Source organism: Tursiops truncatus, chromosome 15 (genome assembly GCF_011762595.2).
Source record: "Tursiops truncatus isolate mTurTru1 chromosome 15, mTurTru1.mat.Y, whole genome shotgun sequence".
Taxonomy (NCBI): domain Eukaryota; kingdom Metazoa; phylum Chordata; class Mammalia; order Artiodactyla; family Delphinidae; genus Tursiops; species Tursiops truncatus.
In genome coordinates this window covers 64,048,499-64,065,759 of record NC_047048.1, presented here as the reverse complement: position 1 = coordinate 64,065,759, position 17,261 = coordinate 64,048,499, and the positions used below count along the sequence as shown (strand labels likewise).

Genomic DNA, 17,261 nt, shown 5'->3' with positions numbered 1-17,261 from the left:
GAAGCAAAAATTTCATTACAAAAACATCTAAATGCATGCCTAGCATACCTCTAAGGGTGGACACGTCAGGCTCTGGTTGCACTGCTTGCCTCGGGCAAGAGAGCTGGTCACAGGGTTCACTGTATTCCTTTTTGGTTTGTTTCTTTTTTTTGTTTTTTTTGCGGTACGCGGGCCTCTCACTGCCGTGGCCTCTCCCGTTGCGGAGCACAGGCTCCGAACGCGCAGGCTCAGCGGCCATGGCTCACGGGCCCAGCCGCTCTGCGGCATGTGGGATCTTCCCGGACCGGGGCACGAACCCGTGTCCCCTGCATCGGCAGGCGGACTCTCAACCACTGCGCCACCAGGGAAGCCCCCTTTTTGGGTTTTTTGAAGTTTGAAGTATGTGAGTGTGTCCTCCAAAATGTAAGAAATAATAATGATACATAAAATAAAAGAAGAAAGGCTCCCCTAACCACTTCCCTCAATACGACGCCTGACTCAGCCTAACCTGTGATTTGGTTTGGTTTGTGTCTTTTCAGGCCTTTCTCTGTGCTTATATGATGTATATTCCTCTATGTATTTTTTTTCATAAAGATGGGATTACGTTACATGCACAGTTTCTGTAACATACAGAATAATATAGCATGAACACAGACTGTCTTTTTAAAGGCTGGATGTTTTGGGGTTTTCTTCTGCTTTAAGGTGCTTATTATAAAAGTCAAAGATCACAGAGTCGAGTAAACATAGGAAGGAAAGTCTAAAAGAACACCATCTATTTCAGTATTTTAAACACAGAGCCAGAGATCTAGAAGGAGCTCCAGCTGACCCTCAGCTGTGGTCACCCTCAGGAGGAGAAGGGATGGGGGTGTAAACAGGGGGGCTTCTGCTTCGTCAGAACAGTACAGATTTACAGTGAGAATGTGTCTTTATATATTAATTTATTTTTTAAAATATTGTATAATTTTTAAAAACTTTAAAGAGAAAACGCTGGAGGACCAAGTCTTCCCTCCTGAAAAAATGTGGGGGAAGAAAAGTGCAAAGTGCAAGTTCCCTGTACTCTCATCGTTATCAGCCTGGTGCTTGTTCTTTAGACCATATTCCCCCACCATGCACATGTGCACACGTGTATACACACACACACACACGTCTTATCTTTATAAAAATGGTAACATGTTCTGGCTTTTTTTTAAATAACAGCTTTACTGAGATGTAATTCACATACCATATAGTTTGCTTTTTAAAGGATACAGTTCAGTGGTTTTTAGAATACTCAGAGTTTACAGCCATCACCACTCTCTAATTCCAGGACATTTTCCTCGCCCTAGAAAGAAACCCCAAGTCACTCCCCATTCCCTCTTCCTCTTCCTCCCTGGCAGCCACTCATCTACTTTCTGCCTTTGTGGCTTTGCCTCCTCTCAACACTTCATGTAAATGGATTCATACGCTGTGTGGCTTTTTGCGACGGGCTTCTCTCACTCAGCATGTTTTCAAGCATGTTGTAGCATCGAGCAAGGCTTCGTTCTTTTCCGTGGCTGATACTGCCTTGTGTGGCTCTGCCACGTTTTGTTCATCCATTCATCCGTCGGTGGACATTAGGGTTGCGGGTTTTGTTTTGCAGTTAGTTTCCTTTCGCTCACCAAGCTGTCTCAGAGATTTTACCGTGTCCGTGAATCTCACCCCCCCTCTGTCCTTTTTCATGGCTTTAGGCTTTGTGTTATCTCACTCCTTTATATGTGATGGCTGGGACCTCTCAGTGCCCCTGGAGACCCCTGGTTCCCCTTACTGTTACCCCACTTCCCTCCTCCAGAAAGTCTACAGTGGTCACCTAATCCATGGCTCAGTTGTGTATTGATAGATGATGAAATGGAGTTTCAGAGAGAGGAAGGGGTTCACCCAGGATCATAAACTCAGTGTTGACGGGGTCCCAGCTGAGGTCACAGCCCCTGCCATCAGCTTGTGATGGGCGGGCCCAGATCTGCAAGCCTGACCACCTGACTCCTGGGCCCCCACCTCACCACTCCAGGAGGGGTCTCTGAGCATCCCCTTCCCAGGCCCCTTTTGTAGGAGGGGGTCTTTGGGGAAGGACTTGTTTTGTGGCCCTCACCCCTGCCTTCCCTACTCTTTCCTCCTTGCCTGGCAAGATCCTCCATCCGTCCTTCTCAAATACTGGCTCCCTGCTCTTGGCACCCAGCGTCTGAAATATCAGCCTCTGCCTTCTTGCCTCATTTGCATTTCAAAAGGTCTCTTTAGGAATTGATTCGGCTCTAAGATGAATTTAAGAGCCTGTCTGGGGTTCATCTCCCTGGCTCTGTGGTTCCAAGCTTAGCTGCACATTAGAATCACCTTGGAAGCTATTTAAAAATACTGATGCCTGGGACCTATCCAGACCAATGATGTGAGACTCTCTGGGGTTGGGACCTTGGGCATCTTTTTTTTCTTTTTAAGTTTCCCTAGATAATTCTGACGTGCACCCAGGTTGAGAACCACTGTACTGGCTCCACTCTATCCCTTGTCCAAGAAGGCACATTTTCTCCTTCCAGGTCTTTGGAGCTAGAACAAGAGCTCTGTCAAGAACTGGTCCCAGGGACTTCTCTGGCGGTCCAGTGGTTAAGACTTCACCTTCCAATGCAGGAGGTGCAGGTTCGATCCCTGGTCCGGGAGCTAAGATCCCACATGCCTCATGGCCAAAAAACAAAACATAAAACAGAAGCAATATTGTAACAAATTCAATAAAGACATAAAAAAAAAAAAAAGAACTGGTTCCAGGTCAGCTCTGGTTTTGCTGTGGGACCTCTCTCTAGCCTTCAGTAAACTGGGGGCTTAGATTAGATCAGTGGTTCTCACCTTCAGCGACTGGGTGTGAGACGTGGGGGACCAGGAGCCCATGTATTTGGACTACCTGGGAGCATGCTTGACAATTACCTGCCTGACTTGAAAAGTCAAATGTAACCCAAGGGTGATTTTATATGCCACTAACATGAATCACCCCTCTCTTGGGAAGAAGTGTTCAGTGGACTCATGCATCTGAGTGACTTTTTTAAACGTTGAGAAAGTTCAGAAATGATTTTTATAACAATTCCTCAAATTCCCCTCCACTGGGCTTGTGCCATTTTGCATTCTTGCCAGTGAAATATGAGTGATCCTGTTTCTCCATAGTTTCATCAATAGAATGTGTTGTCAGGTGTTTGGATTTTTGCCAATCTGATAGGTGAGAAATTGTATCTCAGTATAGTTTTAATTCACATTTCTCTACCATGATTAGGGTTGAGCATCTTCCTATGGTTGGAGCCATCTATCTTTTTTTGCATGTGAACCGGTTTTCATATCTCTAGCCCGTTTTTCTATAGGTGTGTTGGATTTTTTCCTCTATTTTGTGAATCTCTTTACATATTTAAGATATTAACCCTTTGTCAGTGTAATACATTGCAAATATTTTTTCCCAGTTAATTATTTCTATTTTTGCTTTTCTTCGGGTATTTTTTTTCCCATGTCGAATTTGCTTATCTAATCAAATGTATCTATTTCTTCCCCTATTGCTTCTGTAGTTTTGAATCATGATGATTATTATAGGCTTATTTTGCTTTAATCTGCATGAAAACCTACCATTTAAATTGTAAAAAATGATCAGTTCCTCGTCATTTCTAAGCGTCTTGTATAGTTATGATCTGTTTTACCATATTCATTTTGTTTATTAGTATCCGTGCTGAATTAAAGTCCTCACTAGAATGTCAGTTCCATGAGCTCAGGATTCCCCCTGAGATGGAGATTTGCATACAAGAGGCTTCTGGAAACGTCCCCTTGGAATAACACCATCAGGGATCGAGGCAGAGGGAGAAGCTGAGCTGCAGAGCATTCACACCAGTGGCCTCAGCTGATCCCATGGGGAGCTCTGGAGCTGAAGTGGGAAGGGGGCACGGACCAGTCACTGGATGTGGGTTCCCCGCCCCCCCAGTACCCCCACCCAGGGAGGGCACATGACCTTGGATGAGGTGGTTGCCCTCAGCCAATGGCCATCGCTGGGGGAAGGACTCAACTTTGAGGTCTTAGCCAGGGGAATGCGTGCCCCAGTCCTAAAGGCATAACACTCCAGCATCCCCCTCAAGTACCCTGTCTGTCATGGTCCCTGCTGTATTCTTCATGCCTAACTATGCCTGGCACGTGATAGGTGCTCAGGGAGTCTTTGGTGAATGAATGAAAGACAAACAAGAACAGAAACCCAGATTTCTGGGTCTTGGGCTCAACCCAACTGGATCACAATTTCAGGGTGAGAGAGGGGAGGAACCCTGGGCAGGTGGGTTCAGAATCGTCTCAAGTGCTTCTGTCCTGTTCCCCATTTGCAACCCATTGGGTGGTCTTGAGACTTCTCTGGCTCAGCAGTTGATGCTGGTCAAGGCTGGACATGGCTGGGCTGCGCTGGCCAGGGAGGGCAGGGGCCCTCAGCGGAACCCTAGGCACTGTGACTGCTCTTTGGATGTGCATCACCCTGTGAGCTTTCAGTTCAGTTTTTTTTAATCTCGCTCCAGCATTCCTTGAAGAAAAGAGGAACCCGCTCCCTTGGGAAGACGGACAAGAAACCTTCCATGCAGGTACCTCCCGTCAGCCTCCACAGCCTCTGTGCAGCCCCCAGCAGTAGCTTTCAGTCTGAAGGCCCCAGGCCTAACTCCATGTGGCTCGGGGAGTCCCCAGAGGTGCCCACCCTGCCCCAGTTTCTACTCCATCCTCCCCTTGTTCACTTTCTTAGCTTCGCTGTGTACTTTACTTCCCCAAAGTACACCCTGAGCCCATGGTTCTCACATGCTCTGCTAGAGAAAGTGCTATATGTAGCACAGGTCAGGCATAGAATATAGTTAGTTTCTAGTGGTCCTGGATGGTCAGGGTGGCAGGCACTTTTTACATATTGTCTCATTTAATTTTCTTCATGGTCTGTGAGGGAGGGAATGTTATTGCCCCATTTTACAGATGAGAAAACGGCAGTAGTAATGGTAGTAGTAGTAGCAGCAACACTGACCCTGGCAGAATGTTGCCTACTCCAGGAAGCCCTCCTGGACTCCCCAGGCTACATGCGGTGCCCCATCTGTGCTGCAATATGTATGTCCCCCTCTCTGCTTCCCCTCTGGACCCACAGCTCCTTGAGGGTCAGGGCTGTGTCCCCAGCACGTAGTTAGTGCTCCCTGAAATGCTGTGGCCGAGCCTCCCAACACTAACCTTGCTGGCTTGTGCCTGTCCCTGTTCCCCCTCGGGCCACAGGAGGACAGTGCCGACCTGAAGTGCCAGCTGCACTTTGCAAAGGAGGAGTCGGCCCTCATGTGCAAGAAGCTCACCAAGCTGGCCAAGGAGAATGACAGCATGAAGGAGGAGCTGCTCAAGTACCGCTCGCTCTACGGGGACCTGGATGGCGCCCTGTCGGCCGAGGAGCTGGCGGACGCACCCCACTCGCGGGAGACCGAGCTCAAGGTTCATCTGAAGCTGGTGGAGGAGGAAGCCAACCTGCTGAGCCGCCGCATCGTGGAGCTGGAGGTGGAAAACCGCGGCCTGCGGGCCGAGATGGACGACATGAAGGACCACGGCGGCGGCTGCGGGGGCCCCGAGGCACGCCTGGCTTTCTCCGCTCTGGGCGGCAGCGGCGGCGAGTGCGGGGAGAGCTTGGCGGAGCTGCGGCGACACCTGCAGTTCGTGGAGGAGGAGGCTGAGCTGCTCCGGCGCTCCTCAGCCGAGCTGGAGGACCAGAACAAGCTGCTGCTGAGCGAGCTGGCCAAGTACCGCTCGGAGCACGAGCTGGACGTGACGCTGTCGGAGGACAGCTGCTCCGTGCTCAGCGAGCCCTCGCAGGAGGAGCTGGCAGCCGCCAAGCTGCAGATCGGCGAGCTCAGCGGCAAGGTCAAGAAGCTGCAGTACGAGAACCGGGTGCTCCTCTCCAACCTCCAGCGCTGTGACCTCGCCTCCTGCCAGAGCACGCGGCCGATGCTGGAGACGGACGCCGAGGCCGGGGACTCGGCCCAGTGTGTGCCCGCGGCCCTCGGCGAGGCCCACGGACCCCACACCGCCCGGCTCTGCAGGGCCCGGGAGGCCGAGGCGCTGCCGGGGCTGAGGGAGCAGGCCGTCCTGGTCAGCAAGGCCATCGACGTCCTGGTGGCCGATGCCAACGGCTTCACGGCCGGCCTCCGCCCGTATCTGGACAACGAGTGTGCCGACTTTCGGCTGCACGAGGCCCCTGGCAACAACAGCGAGGGCCCCAGGGACACCAAACTGATCCACGCCCTCCTGGTGCGGCTGAGCTTGCTCCAGCAGGAGCTCCACGCCTTCACGCGGAAGGCGGACTCGGTCCTCGGGGACCCCAACAAGGAGCAGCCAGAGCCCTTCTCGACGCTGCCCGCCTTGGGCTCCCAGGGACCCTCCAAGGAGATTCTTCTGGCCAAAGACCTTGGCTCAGACTTCCAGGTAAGATGTCCCAGTCACAGGCCCTATTACTTTTTTTATATATGTATGTACGTTTTTTTTTTTTACTGAACCATACGTACAGAGAGGCACGCAAAGCACAAGTACACAGCTTAATGAATTTTCCCAAAGTGAGCACACCTGTGTAAGCGTCACCCAGGACAAGAACTAGAATGTGACCAGCACCCCAGAAGGCCCTCCTCAGGTCCCCTTTTAGCCACTATCCCCACTCCCAAGGGTAACCCCTCTCGATTCAGTTTTGCCTGTCTTTGAACTTTGCATAAATTGAATCACACAGAACACACTCACCTGTGCCTGACTTTTCACTCATCATTATGTTTGTTGTCTCAGGTGGCAATAATTTGTGTGTTCTCATGACTGAATATGATCTCATGGGGTGAATATACCACAGTTCTCTTAGCTATTTGCTGTTGATAAAGGAATTCATTCCAAAGCCCTATCTTTTATGCCAGGTCGCCCTTTCTTCTCCTCATGTTTCTTTTGCAACGCTGTATTTTAAAACGAGTATTATTTAAAAAACAAAAAGCTTTGGTCAGATCCTGTGCAAAGGCCAGAAACTTGGCTTTCTAAAGGTAATGAACTTCCAGCCTTGATATCTATAAACTACTAGTTAGAAAAATTAAAATAGCAAAAGCACTTGTCCCCCCAAAAAGCATCACTGCAAGAGTAATCCATAAACATGCGAAGAGCTTCAGAAGTGCCTCTGGTAAAGAGATGAAGCCTCCTCCCCCCTGCTTCTTACTCCTTCAAGGTTTTGCTATTAACACTGGTTTTGGAGCAGTGCTGTCATAGGCACATGTGGGCTGCTTAAAATTAAATTAATAAAAGGTACGATACATATAATTGACAGTTCACTTCTTCAGTTCAGCCACATTTCAAGGGCTCGGTAGCTGCGTGTGTCAAGTGGTGCAGATCTAGAACATTCCATCATCACAGCATGCCCTTCTAACTCTTTCTCTCCATGTACTCTCATATATTTGTTTTTGCCTCAAATTGCTTTATGTTATACCTCCTGCTACCGCACAACTTGTTTTTCTTGTGTAATGTATCTATTTGTTCATTTATTTACGATGCTGTATTTATGGTTCGTATGCTTTTTGTTCTTAGTGCTGGAGGTGCCATGGTAAGCAAGTAAACAGTTATGATTCCTGCCCCCCAGCCTGCATCATCTAGTGGGGAAAGAGATGTTCATCAAAACATCATGCCATTGAATGGGAAATCACAAACTGAGATGAGGGCTCGCTAGGAAAGGTGCTGGCTTCTGTGAATGAGAAGCTTGACCTAGACCCTGGGTCAGGGAGGACCTCTGATCTGAGCTGAGATCAGAAGGATGGATCACCAGGGGAAGAGTGTTCTAAGCAGAGGGAACAGCCTGTGCAAAGGCATCATGGCCAGAAGGAGCAGGATGTGTCCAAGGACTAAGGGAAAGAGTGCGGCTGGACCTCAGTGTCGGGAGGTTTGATCTTCATCCTGAGAGCACTGGGGGAGGGGCGTCTTCCCATGTCTGTACAGGGAGGTTTAGCTCTTTCTTTTTTTTTTTTTTTTTTTGTGGTACGTGGGCCTCTCACTGCTGTGGCCTCTCCCGTTGCGGAGCACAGGCTCCGGACGTGCAGGCTCAGCGGCCATGGCTCACGGGCCCAGCCGCTCCGCGGCATGTGGGATCCTCCCGGACCGGGGCATGAACCCGTGTGGCTGCATTGGCAGGCAGACTCTCAACCACTGTGCCACCAGGGAAGCCCTCGATCTTGCTTTTCTTAAGCAAGCAGACTGCCCTATGTTGGGTCTCCCTCTTGGTTCTCCTTGGGGTAGGAATGAGCTGGGGCCGCATGTGTGGGAGGACAGTTGAAGCTGGCTCAGAAGGTTTGTGCACAAGACAGGCATTCACAGAATCAGTGTTTTCACTCACCACTAGCCATTCAGCCTTTCAGCAGACATTCGTGGGGCAGTCGCAGTGTGCCAACCAGGGCTGGGGCTGAGCCTCGGAGGTAAATCCACCTAGGCCCCTGCCCTCAGGTGTGCGGCCAGAGGCCTCTTTCAGAGCCAGAGGCCTGGGTGGGTGCAGTTTCTAGCGCCCCCGTGTCCCCTCCCCATGCTCACCTTTAGTCTCTTCTGCCTGTGCCTCTAGGTGCAGCCACCTGACCTCAGGGACCTGCCGGAATGGGAGCCCAGGATACGAGAGGCCTTCCGCAGCGGCGACCTGGACTCCAAGCCCGACCCCAGCCGGAGCTTCAGGCCTTACCGAGCTGAAGACAGTGATTCCTATGCCTCTGAGGTGGGCATAGGCCTGAGCAGGCAGCGGGGAGGGTGGGAGGAGAATGGCTGAGGCCGCTGAAGAGCAGAGTGATCTGTGGAGAATCTTAGCTGGTGATGATACGGGTTTTGAGTATTTCCTTTGGTTCCAAGCTTCCTGACAGCAGGGGCTGAGAGGGAGACAAGGAAGTTTGGGCCATTCTCAGGGCCTGATGAAAGGAAGTTTATAAACTTATCTGAGGAAATTGATCTTGTTCTCCTATACTACTGAATTCCACAGGGAAGTTAATAATTGATGTCATTTAATGGAAACAGTAATTAGTTTAGCAGGAAGGCAACAATCTCTACAGTCAGGCTGACTGGGTACAAATTGTGGATCTATGTATACTAGCTGTAAGATTGTAAAAGTGTCACTTTACTTCTCTGATCCTCAGTTTTCTCACCTTTAAAATAAAGGTAATGTGTCATAGGGTTGTTGAAAGGATTAAATACATGAAAAGCCTTAGCGTAAGGCCTGGTCCATGTTGGGTGAAGAGGACGACGACACATCACTGGCCTCAGGAGACCTGCAGGCTGTGTGGCCTCAGGCATGTTCCCACTCTCTGGCTGCAGATCCTCACCTGTAATATGGGAGGATTAGAGTGGGTGGTGGCTGTAGAATTTCCAGGATTCCCTGGTCCTTGAGCAATTCTGGATGGTTCTGAGCCCCTCCCAAGCCTACTGAGCCTCTCCCCAGCACTTCATAATGAACCTGAAACAGGAAAAGGCTCCTATGGGCTGGATGGGGCTTCCCTGAGACTCCTGAACCGTGGAGAGTCTCATGTGTGCCCCAACCTGAGCGTCCTTTTCTTCTCAGCTTCCCTAGGAAGGCAACTTTTGGTCCCAGGGAGGCCAGTCTGCAACTGTGAAGGGGGAGAAGCTCCCTTGAAGCTGATGGATCAAACTCTTGAAGTGGTCTGAGTGTCCTAGCAGCCATGGCAAAAGAGGACGGGAGGGGGCAGGAATCATGAGATACTTAGTTCTTATTTTTTGAGAAAAAGAGATAGGCCAGCTCACCTGCAGAGAAAATAATTTCCTACCTGCCCTCAATTATTGTTTCCTTCAGCCACTCTTTACTGAGAAGTCACAAGTTGCCAGGCACCGCGTTGGGCACTGAGTTTAAGGAAAACACCAGAGATAGGTAGTATTGAGCCCTTTAAGGATTTTTAATAAAAAACAGGCATACACAGGACTTCCCTGGTGGTCCAGTGGTTGAGAATCTGCCTGCCAATGCAGGGGACGCGGGTTCGATCCCTGGTCGGGGAACTAAGATCCCACATGCCTCGGGACAACTAAGCCTGCATGCTGCAACTACTGAGCCCTCACGCCACAGCTAGAGAGCCCACGTGCCGCAACTACTGAGGCTATGTGCTCTGGAGCCCATGCACCACAACTAGAGAGAAGCCCATGCACCGCAACAAAAGATTCTGTGTGCCGCAACTAAGACCCGATGCAGCCAAATAAATATTAAAAACAAAAAAACAAAAACAGGCATACAGGATATACCTCAAGCCAGAGTGCCTTCCATTGCCAAACTTTTACATTATTGGCCAGATAACGAGTGTTTGGTTTTTTCACAGAGGGACATCTTGCCATACCTGGAAACCTTTTATGTAGGCGTTGGAGCTGACATTTCCCTTTTCTGTTTTCCTGCTTAACATGACAGCATAAAAATTTCCCTTTATTAGTAGAAATACTTTTAGAAATCTTAAGTGAAGTATAGCATACATGCAGTAAAGCACTCATATTGTAAGTGTACAGCTCAAATAATTTTCATAAACTGAACACTACTGTGTAAGCAAATCAATGAACAGAACATGACCTGGCCCTGGAAGCCTCCCTTCTACTCCCCATCTAGTCACCATACTGACTTCTAACAAAATAGAGTTTTTTTGCCTGTTTAGCTACAAATCCTTATAAACCCAATCCCCCCCGCCCCTCCCCACACCAAAGGCAGAGTTTTATTGTCTTTTTTGTAAGGTTTTATTATATAGTCATTATAAACAACAAATAACTATAATAAAGTCTCTAAGCAGCATTGCATAAGGATATAAAGAAGAAAGTCAAGATCACAAGATTATCACATAATTAACCACTGTGAACATTTAGTTTGTGTGTGTCCATGTCCTTCATGTTTTTCTATTGAGTATATATATTTTTTACTTTTTACTGAAGTATAACATAATAATATACATACAGTAAAGGGCACTATCCTTTTTTTTTTAATTTAATTTTATTTTTGGTCATGCCACGTGGCTTGCAGAATCTTAGTTCCCCCGACCAGGGATCGAACCCTCACCCTCGGCAGTGGAAGTATGGAGTCCTAACCACTGGATCACCAGAGAATTCCCAAGGGCACTATCCTTAAGTGTGCAGTTGTATGGATTTTAACATAAGTATAGACCCATTAAACACATATGGTTGATCCCCAACTTATCTTAGTTGTTTGTAAATTACTGCAATTATAAACGAGACGAACATCTTTGTGAATTAAACTGAGTTTTCATAGTATTTATTTTCTACAAATTTCTGCAAGAAATTATCAAGCTAAAATTATAACAATAGCTAGGTTTGATGTGCACTGTTTCATTTCATCGTCATGACAACCCACGGAGGCAGGGACAGCTGCCGTGCCTGGTTTATACTGGAAGGACAGCTTGGGCCTGACTTACTGCAAAGGACTCTCGTCCTTTGACTGCAGCTTCTGTCCTCCTCCTGCTCTCTCCCTCCTCCTTATCTGTGTCCCTCATCTCGACCCCAGATCAAGGAGCTGCAGCTCGTGCTGGCCGAAGCACATGACAGCCTCCGGGGCCTGCAAGAGCAGCTCTCCCAGGAGCGGCAGCTGCGGAAGGAGGAGGCTGAAAACTTCAACCAGAAAGTGGTGCAGGTGGGTGGTGCCCAGTGCTCTCCTGCACCTACTGCAACCTGTCTTCCCTGAACCAAACCTTAGCGGTCCATGGGTCTTCAGAGGCGGGAATGTCAGGGGAAACCTGTGTCTTCTCGCCCCGTGCTGCACTGGTGCTTATGCATTAGCTGTGCTGGGCTGGAATCCTGGGCTTGTCGTTGACTGTCTGTGTGACCTCAGGCCCATTCTGTCGCCTCTCTGTGCTTCAGTTTCCCATCTATGAAATATTGCCCCGTCAGAGTTGAAAATCTGTATTAGAAAGGCCGTAGGCCTGGCTGGTAATCAAGATGGTAGCTCTGCTAGTAGACAGCATTTATTAAGCCCTTACTCTATGTCAGGGCACTTGCCACACATCATGTCCTTTAATCCTCATGTTTTCCCCTGTGAAGTGTGTCCCCATTTTACAGGTGGGGAAACTGATGCCCAGAGTGCTGAAGTGCTTTGCCCAGGGTTGCACTTGCAGGGCAAGGTGGGGCTGGGATTCTTTTTTTTCTTTGTTTTTAATATTTTTTTATTATTTATTTTATTTCTTTGGCTGCGCCGGGTCTTAGCTGCAACACGCAAGATCTTCATTGCGGCATGCAGGATCTTTAGTTGCGGCATGCAAACTCTTAGTTGTGGCATGCATGCGGGGTCTAGTTCCCTGACCAGGGATCGAACCTGGGGCCCCCTGCATTGGGAACGTGGAGTCTTACCCACTGGACCACCAGGGAAGTCCTTGGGACTGGGATTCTAATCCAGGTTATTGGCTCTCTCTGAGCCATTACCCCGTGTTGCTTACTAGGCTATTAATGCTGTCAGCCTTCCTCACCCCGAGAATGCCCTTTGCTCTGCATGTGGGTCACCCCTCCCTGCCATCACTGCTCACCCTCCCAGGTGCCTCAATGAATGTGAGAGTTCATGTTGGTTCCTGGTATGGGCTCATTAGATGATGTCATGGTTTTTACAATCAGACAGAGCCAGATTCAGATCCCAGCTCTTTCGCTGATTGTTACTGTGATTGCTGCTGTTTTTATGAGTCTCTCTCCCCTGGAGGAGCTGAGGGAACTGTTTATTTCAACACAGTGAACTGCTAGTGGTGGAATCCCTGTCGGGGGTCACCACCGGGCACCCCCTGAAATTTCCTCTCGGCCCTTGTGTGAGGCCTGGAACGGGATGAGTTAGGGTCCCCTAGACAGCTGGGGTAGCTCACCCTCTTGTCCCCCTTGCAGCTGAAGGAGGACCAGCAGAGGGCACTCCTGCGGCGGGAGTTTGAGCTGCAGAGTCTGAGCCTGCAGCGGAGGCTGGAGCAGAAATTCTGGAGCCAGGAGAAGAACATGTTGGTTCAGGAGTCCCAGCAGTTCAAGCACAACTTCCTCCTGCTCTTCATGAAGCTCAGGTGGTTCCTCAAGCGCTGGCGGCAGGGCAAGGTTTTGCCCAGCGAGGGAGATGACTTCCTTGAGGTATGGTTCCCCTGGGACTGGGACTGGGGTGGGGTGGGGTAGAGGAGAGAGGACAGGAGGGACTTAGCCCTGGGGCTCAGATACGAAGCATCAGCTTGCAGCGTCCATCCTTGCATTCATTCATTCATTCACTCCTTCAGCATCGGTTTGCTGAGAACCAGCTCTTTACTGAGTGCTGTGGCAGATGCCGGGGAGACCGTGGTGAAGACGACAGACTCTGTCCCGGCCTTGCCAGGGGGCCAGTAGGTCTTTCACACTTCTCTGGTATTTGTTGGTTTCCCTTTTTAACAGACCTGAGTCTTGAGCTGGCAATAGGATGTAGATGCGTTTAATGAGCTGGTTTCGTTGTTTCTGCATTATAGGCATATATAGTACATATGAATGTTCTTTACTCTTTTAAGGTACAATTTATATACAGTAAGGTGCACACACCTTAAGTGTACAGCTGATGAAGTTTTATAGTGTACACCCTGCAGATACATAGTATAGCATCACCCAGGTCACAGTGAGCACATTTCCAGTGCTCCAGAAGGCTCCCGGGTGCCCCAGGGGATACGCCCACCCCAGCAGTCAGCACTCTGCTGACTTCTTACACCATGCATCAATCTTGCCTATTCTAGAACTTCATACAAGTGCGTGTAGTCTTTTGTGTCTGGCTTTTGCTTAATATAATTCTTTGAGATTCATCCACATTTTACCTATAAAAGTAGTAGTTGGTTCTGGGGCTTCCCTGGTGGCGCAGTGATTGAGAGTCCACCTGCTGATACAGGGGACATGGGTTTGTGCCCCGGTCCGGGAAGATCCCACATGCCATAGAGTGGCTGGGCCTGTGAGCCATGGCTGCTGAGCCTGCGCGTCCAGAGCCTGTGCCCCGCAACGGCAGAGGCCACAACAGTGAGAGGCCCGCGTACCACAAAAAAACAAAAACAAAAACAAACAAACAAAAAAAAAGTAGTTGGTTCTTTATTGCTGCTTATTTTTCACTTATGAATATATTTTATTTTTAATGTTACCTTTGACAATGATAATGGACACTGGCTTTCCATTTTTAGTAATATCAACTTCCTATTTTAGATATGTTTATTTAACTAGAAAGAGTACGTTGACTTAAAAGCATTACTGTTAGTACAGGTAGTATATGGGTGTGGCAGGAAACATGACGAGTGGAGCTTTGGGTATGTGTGAAGCTTGGGAAGGACTCACGTGGCCCATTTGTCCCTCAGCCTGTGCAGGACCCTTTGTCCTCAAATCCCCTTCCTGCTGTCACGATCAGCATGTTGACATTGCTAGGAGAAGGGGGCATGTAAGGGCGTCATACCTCAGTCACACCCATCTGAGTTGGCACTGCTCACCTTGGCCTTGGCCTTTTAGGTACAGGTACCTCTGCCCTAGCCTAGGCTTGGCCCTTCTCCGGTTCAAGCTACTCATTCCAGAAGCCAATAGGGACCAGTGGCAGTCCCCATGTACCCCTGTCAGGGGTCCCCCAGAGTAGCCTGAATGTCCCAGGAGCAGGGGATGGTGGTTAGACCTGAGTCTGTAGCAGGAGTTTCCTCCCCCACCCCCAGTGGGGCTCATAGGCCACCCGCCTCCTCCCCAAGGGCCTCTAGAGAGAGCTGCTACCATCTTTAGATGAACACACTCCCTGCTGCCCTCTCCCAGGAGTGTCTGACATGGAGGCACCCCTATGAGAAGCACCTGGAAAGCCCAGCATGGCTGCCCCTCGAGCATCACTCTTAGTGACACCTGGCTCCTATTTGAAGTGGCTCCTATTTGAAGCCACTGTCTGCTTTAGGACTGTCCCTCCTGTTTGGAAGTCCCACACAAGCCTCTGGATGAAGCCCAGTTTGTTTTTCTTAATAACTTTTTTTTTTTTAACATCTTTATTGGGGTATAATTGCTTTACAATGGTGTGTTAGCTTCTGCTTTATAACAAAGTGAATCGGTTATACAATAACTTTTTTAAATTTTATTTTTTTATATTATAGTAAAATATATTGTACATAACATAAAATTTACCATTTTAACCATTTTTAAGTTTAGAGTTCACTGGCATTAAGTACATTCACATTGCTGTGTAACCATCACCACTGTCCATCTCCAGAACTCTTCATCTTGTAAAACTGAAACTCTTACCCATTCACTCCTTATTCCCCCCTCCGCCTGCCCTGGCAACCAGTATTCTGCTCTCTGCTTGTATGAGTTTGACTTCATTAGATTCCACATATAAGTGAGATCTTGTAGTAGTTCTCTTTCTGTCTCTGGCTTATTTTGCTTAGCATAATGTCTTCCAGGTTCATCCATGTCCATGTTGTCGCAAATGGCAGGATTTCCTTCTTTTTTGAGACTGAATAATATTTCCTTGTATGTATCTATCACTTTTTCTTTACCCGTTCATTCATAGACACACACTTAGGTTGTTTCCATATCTTGGCTACTGTGAATAATGCCACAGTGAACATAGAAAGATCCAGATTTCATTTTCTTTGGATATATACCCACAAGTGGGATTGCTAGATCGTATGGGAGATCTATTTTTAATTTGGGGGGAAACTTCTATACTGTTTTCCATAGCTGAAGCCCACTTTTGGCTGCTAGGGAAGATGTTTCCCCTCCACCAGAAAAAATGAATTGCCTTCAGGCCACGTAGCCTGATTTTAAATCAGGTTGTCTCAGGCAAGCTCTCCATATTTGGTGAAAATCTTTCTAGCCATTTCAATGTACTGGGATAGCAGAGAGAAACAGAAACTTACTTTAGGAAAAAAATAAGGTGTAACCATAGAAAATAAAATAATATACATGCCTATAATAAATAGAAATATACATACTTACTGAGATAGACATGATAAGAAACATAGCCACCCACATTGTAAAAAATACATATATACATAGATATAATGATATAAAGCCCATGTGTATAAAATACATATAAACAAGTACATAATAAAATACAGATAACCATATAAATAACAAACTTGATGTACATTCATACTTTTAAAAAATATGTGTGTCCACACATGTAGAATTAAAAGTATATATATGAGGGCCTCCCTGGTGGCGCAGTGGTTGAGAGTCCGCCTGCCGATGCAGGGGACGCGGGTTCGCGCCCCGGTCTGGGAAGATCCCACATGCCGCGGAGCGGCTGGGCCCGTGAGCCATGGCCGCTGAGCCTGCGCGTCCGGAGCCTGTGCTCTGCAATGGGAGGGGCCACAGCAGTGAGAGACCCACGTACCGCAAAAAAAAAAAAAAAAAAAAAAAAAAAATATATATGAATGATAACCCTCATATATTGAGTATTTATAGTGTCGTGGGCACTGTGTTAAATGCTCTATTTGGATAATTGCATTTCACTTTTACACATACACTATGATGTGGAAACAATTATTATCCCCATTCTACTGCAGATAAAGATCTTTGATTCCTTGTCCTCAATTCTGAAATCCAGAAGCTCTGAGAACTGTGTTTTGTTGGGTCTAACTCAGTTGGAAAAAATTGACCTGACATTCATTTGGCAGCAGAACCTTTATTTACCCCATTTCCTATTAGTACTCACATGTTTGAAGGGGAAATATTGGTGTCCACGAGCATAGGGTATCTCACCAGACGGGGCTGTTTTACAATATACAGTGTAGGTACCATATTATCTTTCTAAATCCCGATTACTTCTGAATTCCAAGCACACCCAGCCCAAAGAATTTCGGAGAAAGAATTGTGCACCTGTGTATACAGATAATACAGATAATCAAAAGTCAGTATGTTTAGATTCTGACCAGGGAGGGAACTGGGTATTTATTCACACAGGCCCTGCTCCACCCCACATATTTCCAGGCTCAGTGCCTGCCCTGAACCCCAGAAACCCTCTTCATTTGATTTCACCACACTCTCTTGGTTTTCCTTCCACCTCACTCGTTGCTCCTCCTCAGTCTCCTTGGCTGGACGCTTCCTTTTCTCCCTGAACTGACCCCTTAACGTCAACAGTCCCGAGGGCTCAGCCCTCAGGCCGCGTCTCTCCTTGACCTTCACCTGCCTCCTTGGGGAGCGTGTCCAGGCACTTGGCTTACATGGCCTTTCCTGCACATTGTGAATCTATCTAGAATCTACAGAATCTGACCCAGCTGCACTGCCTACCCCCTCACCACTCCCATCTGAGCCATCACCACTTCTTGCCTGGATTATCACCGTAGCCTCCTAGC

General features: G+C 48.2%; 1 protein-coding gene across 4 annotated transcripts in view; it reads left to right on the top strand.

Moving 5' to 3' along the window:
- MTCL2 (microtubule crosslinking factor 2) overlaps positions 1-17,261 on the top strand; it is a 73,223-nt gene that overhangs the window by 34,278 nt on the left and 21,684 nt on the right. For all 4 annotated transcript variants that reach the window (XM_073792961.1, XM_019950861.3, XM_019950860.3 and 1 more), the window contains 5 exons: positions 4,503-4,565; positions 5,227-6,417; positions 8,561-8,707; positions 11,486-11,611; positions 12,841-13,071. In XM_073792961.1, the coding sequence (XP_073649062.1) occupies positions 4,503-4,565; positions 5,227-6,417; positions 8,561-8,707; positions 11,486-11,611; positions 12,841-13,071 (1,758 nt within the window). The remainder of the gene's footprint in view (positions 1-4,502; positions 4,566-5,226; positions 6,418-8,560; positions 8,708-11,485; positions 11,612-12,840; positions 13,072-17,261) is intronic.